This window comes from Idiotropiscis lumnitzeri, chromosome 12 (genome assembly GCF_059441095.1).
Source record: "Idiotropiscis lumnitzeri isolate Australia: NSW breed Sydney's pygmy pipehorse chromosome 12, RoL_Ilum_1.0, whole genome shotgun sequence".
NCBI lineage: Eukaryota > Metazoa > Chordata > Actinopteri > Syngnathiformes > Syngnathidae > Idiotropiscis > Idiotropiscis lumnitzeri.
The window spans coordinates 13,188,581-13,194,580 of record NC_142402.1 but is presented as its reverse complement, the minus strand read 5'-3'; the positions used below and the strand labels follow the sequence as shown (position 1 = coordinate 13,194,580).

General features: G+C 36.0%; 1 protein-coding gene across 1 annotated transcript in view; it reads left to right on the top strand.

Moving 5' to 3' along the window:
• Nucleotides 1-3,086: 3,086 nt before the first annotated feature.
• LOC148326000 (uncharacterized) overlaps nucleotides 3,087-6,000 on the top strand; it is a 30,751-nt gene continuing 27,837 nt past the window's right edge. Inside the window, exon 1 of the mRNA XM_088310267.1 lies at nucleotides 3,087-3,268. Within this exon, the coding sequence (XP_088166393.1) occupies nucleotides 3,087-3,268 (182 nt within the window). The remainder of the gene's footprint in view (nucleotides 3,269-6,000) is intronic.

Sequence of the window (6,000 nt, the reverse complement as noted above, 5' to 3'; positions counted from 1 at the left end):
TATCGTTCCTCAGGCTTCAGGTAACGACCAATCACAGCTCACCTGTTTTCTGAAGCTGAGCCATGATTGGTTGTTGACCATACTAACACAATATTTATCAGAAAGCCACTTTTCGACTTGCGGGGCTGCATAGAACATATTCTTGGCAATACATTTTTTGGGTTGACTTTCCCTTTAAATGTTTGGGGTTTTTTTGTTTTTTTTTCATTTTTGCTTTATTCAGGGTGGTCCAAATACTCCTTGGTAGTTTCCTGCATTGGCACTGAAAGTGGAAATTGTTGTGAAGCAGTGTCTCACTTTAGTGTCTTGGGTCAGCATTTTCAAACCTTTGTTGATCCAAGGCACATATATTACATCAGAAAAATCTCAAAACACACCACTAAAGAAAAGTGTTTCAAAAGTTATACAGCATATTCTCAACTAACGATGGATGCGCTGGTCTCAGGTGAGAACAATTATTGTCCAGCCAGTCATGACGCAAAGTTAGCATAAATATACTAGATATGTAGTCAATAAATAGTTTTATGAAAAAAATCAGCAAAATTGGTGACATTTTCAGTGCAATAATAACTTTCTAGATTAACGCCAGTTTGAACCGACAAAGTCTCTATGTCCAAATGTCATCAAAGGTCATCTGATCAATGCTGATTGGTTAAAGACACATCCGTCCGCTGCCCGGCGAACGACCCCTCAGGTCAGCCGATGCACTGCCCGCGACTCCATCAACAGCCGCGCTGGTCAGCGGCACGCTCCGGCTCCTCGCCGGGGGAGTTCACGAGGTCATCTCACCTCTGGCCTGGCCGGCCCTTTTTTGTTGTCGTGACTTAATAAGGTGCTTCCCATTTCACTGATGGCTTTGCCCCTTTGTGCATGGCTTTTTTTACGGTGATGTTCGAACCTTTAAGAGCTGTTGAGGAGGTCTGTAAAAGGAAGCTCGTGAAAGTACATCACAAGCTTGTAAAACAGGTGAACAATAGGCCGGCTTGTAAAATGACAAGTCATGTAAATGTACCTCTGCATGGTGAAAAATGAGAAGATTAAAGATGAGGATTGTTTTAAACGATAACTAAAAAATGTCAATAATAAGAATGAATCAATAAATAAAATTGATATAATAAATAATATGCGCTTAATATTCATCATAATGTGAGAATTTAACCAAATGATATCATTAAATATTTATATATCATATTTATATAATATTTATAAGATAATATATAAATATAATATTTATATATAATATGTATTTATAAAACTCTTCCGTTGAATGACTGATGATATAACAACTTTTACCAATAAGATGATGTTAACATTTCATATGAAATTAAGATATTTATTCTCATAGTTCTCACTTTATTCATATAAATTAAGTAACAGGTTTATTCATGTCGCCTTTAATAGAAAAAAAGGTGGGGAGGAATCGGCAGGAAAACAGCCCAAAATCCAAAGGGTGAGGTTGACTCAAGAGACGAGTTGAATTTTTTTTCTCACATATTCATACTTGTTTGTAACCATCCGTCATGTAAAAATGACGAAATTTTTCTGAATTTGTTTTTGAAGTGTCATGCAATGACATGATTGTTGATGATGAATAATATTGCTTTTCCATGTATGCCAAGCTAATAGTTCTCGCCATTGGCCTATATGTGAGTTTAACTGACAGTAGGAGAATATAAAATGTACATATTGAGTTAAAAGTGCAAATGTAGCAACAGATAAAGCAGGCTAAAGTACACACATTCTGATTATTGGGCCGAATTTGAACATTATTTTCTCATTTTGATCAAAGTCGGCAAAGACCCGATTATCCGATTTCGTTAAAAGATTATCCTGACTGTTTTTTCCTATGGGGTGTTTGTGAGGGATTTCTGGTATGCTAACAATCTTAACTGTGAAACATAAAAAAATATATGTTGCATAAAGTTGTCATAGACACGGTGAAGTTCCAAATCATGACTGAGGGATTGAATTCCCTGTGGGGTCGTGGGATCAGCGAGCCAGACACCATTTTATTGGAGCGCAAATGCAAGACCACAGGGAGGTGCGACCTCTGGCCTGGGAGCGGGCCAGCTAATTATACTGTGGCTAGACACACGACACTGGCATGTCATGTATGTGGGAAAACACACGCAACACTTTTGGAGACCACAGGAATGACAGAAAAAGAAAGAAAGAGTCGAGAGAAGAGGATTCAACTCACAAAACTATGACACTTTATTTACTGTGACATTTACTGTGTCCACGAAATTGGCATCTTTTTTGTGATTTTTGTTTTTTGGTGATATTTCTTATGGCTTTTTCCAGAGTCAAACTTAAAAGCTTAGTTCAGAACATTCGTCATTTCTGCTTGTAACTTTCTTTTAACTTTTACGCACCAGTCGTACAAACTTATATTGATGTATATGTCTGTCCTATACAAACTATGTCATTTTAGAGACAGAAAATAACGCCACTCAGAAATCAAGGCTATGGCGAGTATAACGTGCTTACAAGTATTTCCAAAACTACAAAGACCAAGATTCCTTGTAGATAGCGCAAGAGCAATGGCATAGCACAAATGAATTCTCCCTGTCGGAGCTGATCCCTTTTACATGATCCAATATTTGGACTAGAAAAGGGGTAACCCAGGCCCAATATTCGGGTTTTGAAAACCCATAGCATATTCATGATTTGCAAGCATTTACATCAAATTTAAATACCCAAATCCTACCAGTATTTGGGTTTTTAAATGGCTGTCATATGGAAACGTATAGTCAGTAACCCATTGGATTGCATTGGATTTTTTTTATTAAAAAAAAAAAAAAATAGCTAATAAACATTCAATGTATGTTTTCTATGAAAGAACGAGTACCTTAAAACCACCCGAAATCTAAAAAATAATTAAAATATAACCCAAAAAAAAATGAAAACATTTTGGGGGGAAAATCCGCAAATATGCAAATCCATTTTGGTGGCTAAATGCGCCACTAATTCTGGTGTCCCTCCCATGGTGCAGCGCGCGCGCCTTTTGGGGGCAGATCCACGCGCAACGCGTCCTGTCCAATGGACAGCGTCTGCTTTGAGGTTGAACTTGAGCGCGCGTCGGAATGTGGCCCGTGGGAACGCGGGCCCCTGGTGGACCCTGTTGGCCCCCTCCATTCAGTGGGGGGCACCCGGGCGGTGTCACGGCTCATTTGCATAAAACTCCGCCGGACTCAAATGAAGGCACGCGGACGGCGCCTCTTTCACACGCGCACTTCTTGGTGGGACTCACACGTGCACGCTTTGGGTAAGAACTTCTCACAAACTAGCATTACACAAACTTTTGGTTTAGTTTGATTTATTCTGATATCTTATTAATATCAGTTTGAGCGTTCGCGGGTGTGTGTGCGCGTGCATTCGTGTGCGCGAGTCCTCGTGTGCGCGCGTGCACGTGCGTACATTTCTACTTACGTACTTTTTAAAAGGCCTGTGTTTGTGTTCAAATTTGGACATTCTAAATCTGACTCAAGAACAGATTGTTTATTGTAATTATTTTTAATTATTATTACCATATGGAGACCATCAAATTGTATTTAGTTTTGCATTTATTTCATCATTCACTGTAGTCGGTTTCTTTGAAGTGTACCTTACTTGTTACATCGGGTTGTTGTGTTTATCAGACTACTTTATATGCTTGTTCGTTTCGTTGTATGCTCTATTGTATTTCACGTGCATAACCTATACGAATTGATGGGCACTGTTATGTGTTTTTGTTTAAATGTGTGGCCATTGCCAAATATTGCCATATACAGTATCTTTTGTATTACTTAATTACATTCTGCCTCGAGAACACATTTTTTCTGGTATATTATGTATTTTGTTTATTATTATTATTACATGCAGATCAACTGGTGATCTGTTTTAGACTTTTTAATCCATTGTATTGCAATTTATATAATTGTACTCAAAACTGTTGCGTGCTTTAAAAGCAACACGCAAAGCAACTCAAAGTATATAAAATCGAATCTGAAATAACATTTGGTTTGATGCAGACTCTATAAAACTTCATCACATCCGCCTGTTTGAATATCAAACCTGTCTCAAATGTGAATGTGTGCATCACTGACGTAAGGGATGAGAATAAAAAAAAACTTTTTTTTCCTACAGGGCCGTGCGATTATTTAAAAAAAAAATAAAACAAAAAAACAAAAACATACAAACTTTTTACATTGTGTCACGTCATCAATCGTCTCCAACAAGTGTTGGTTGCAGAGACCAAATCAGACAGTGCAGGGTGAAAAAAATCACATTTGATCATGATGTTGTACAGACAGTAATTTGCAACAATTACTATAACGGTCAATTTCATTTATTATATATATTATTTGTTACATTTTATTTATTTATTTTTATTTTATTTCATTTATTTATTTTTTAATGACACTGACTTGACCTGTACATTTGCTAAAACGAGTAAAGTTTGGGCACCTTCCCTTCTGGAGGAAGCGTGTCAAAATCTTAATATTATCAAAAAGAACGAAAAAGAACGAAAATAACACGAATTCTCCCAGTAAAGCCCTGCATTTAAAAATGCAAAAATTCCACACTGTATAACAGCAGTTTTCAAGAATACTGTACATTGTACTGTAAATGGATATTCGCCACTAAACGACACGTTTCCAACAACGTGTTTATTTTCATCCACACGTTTTAGATACAAATGCATTCAATTAAAAACATTTGATTTGGTGACTGAATGAATGGCAATGACGTGTTGGAAGTCGAGCGTGTTGAATTCGTTTTTAAATCAGCAAATATTTTCACGGTTGCGAGAACACGTTGTCGATAGTTTTTTACTTTGAAAAATATGAATAACAATATGTCAGATGTGCAGCATAATTGTTTGATTTTAACCTCATAAGAATAATAATTATATCAGTTAAATATAGATATCTTATTATAACCCATAACGTAAAACTCAATTGGCTATACATGCCCTTCTATGTGAATCTTATTATTTTCTAATACAATTCTTGAGATACAATAATCAATAACAATAATTATTATAATCATCATCATCATCATCATCATCCTCATCATCACCATCAACAAAAACGAAAGGCTACTTTAACAATATATTCCAGGCATTTCATTCAATATATTCTTTTAGTTCATTCGAATCACCTCACTATACATTCAGTCAATTGTCTTGCAAAAAAATTAATTTCGTGAAATGTGGTGTGGGTATTCAATCAAAATCTGTGTTTAAGAAATTTTCCGATTTAATACGCCTCTTATAAAATTAAATCACTACGTGAAAACGTTATATCCTATTCCTACTTTTTTTTTTTTACATTTCCTGGTTAGCGATAGTTTTTGTTTCCACCTGAAGCAATCAAACACCATGCAAATATTGTACATAAATATACTTTAAACGAAGCAGTTCTCTCAATTCCCGCCGAAGGGTGGCGCTGTTTTGCCTGATTCCTGAAAGCGTTTATTCACGCCGTTATTTGTCAGTTTCTTTTTAGCTAATAAGGACCATTTCAAGCAAATACAACGTTTGGTATGAAAAAAATCAATATTATTACGTAATCTGTTAAATTGTGAGGCCTCAAACGACAACATTTATTATTCACATCGAATACTGAAACGTGCAAAACATATTAGCAAAAACGACGATACTATCTATTTATTTATTTATTTATTTATTTATTCATTTATTTGTTTATTTACGTACATTATTTCGCACCTAATATCCTCACCCTTGTAATTTGCTGAAGAATTGGGACAATGCTTAACGACAAGGATTTCTAACTGGTGGGATCTTAAAAAAAATCACTGCTCGTAAAACTTCAACAAAATGCTGAATATAAGCTTATTAAACCGCTGTGAGGCTTCAGCGCTCAAATGATCTTTTATTTGCCCATTATCCAGCACCCCAGCTGCATTTTGGGATGTATTTATTTATTTTACATCATACACACCTGCGTGATGTTTATGACTTGTTTCTACAGTACGTGCATATAATACAATGCA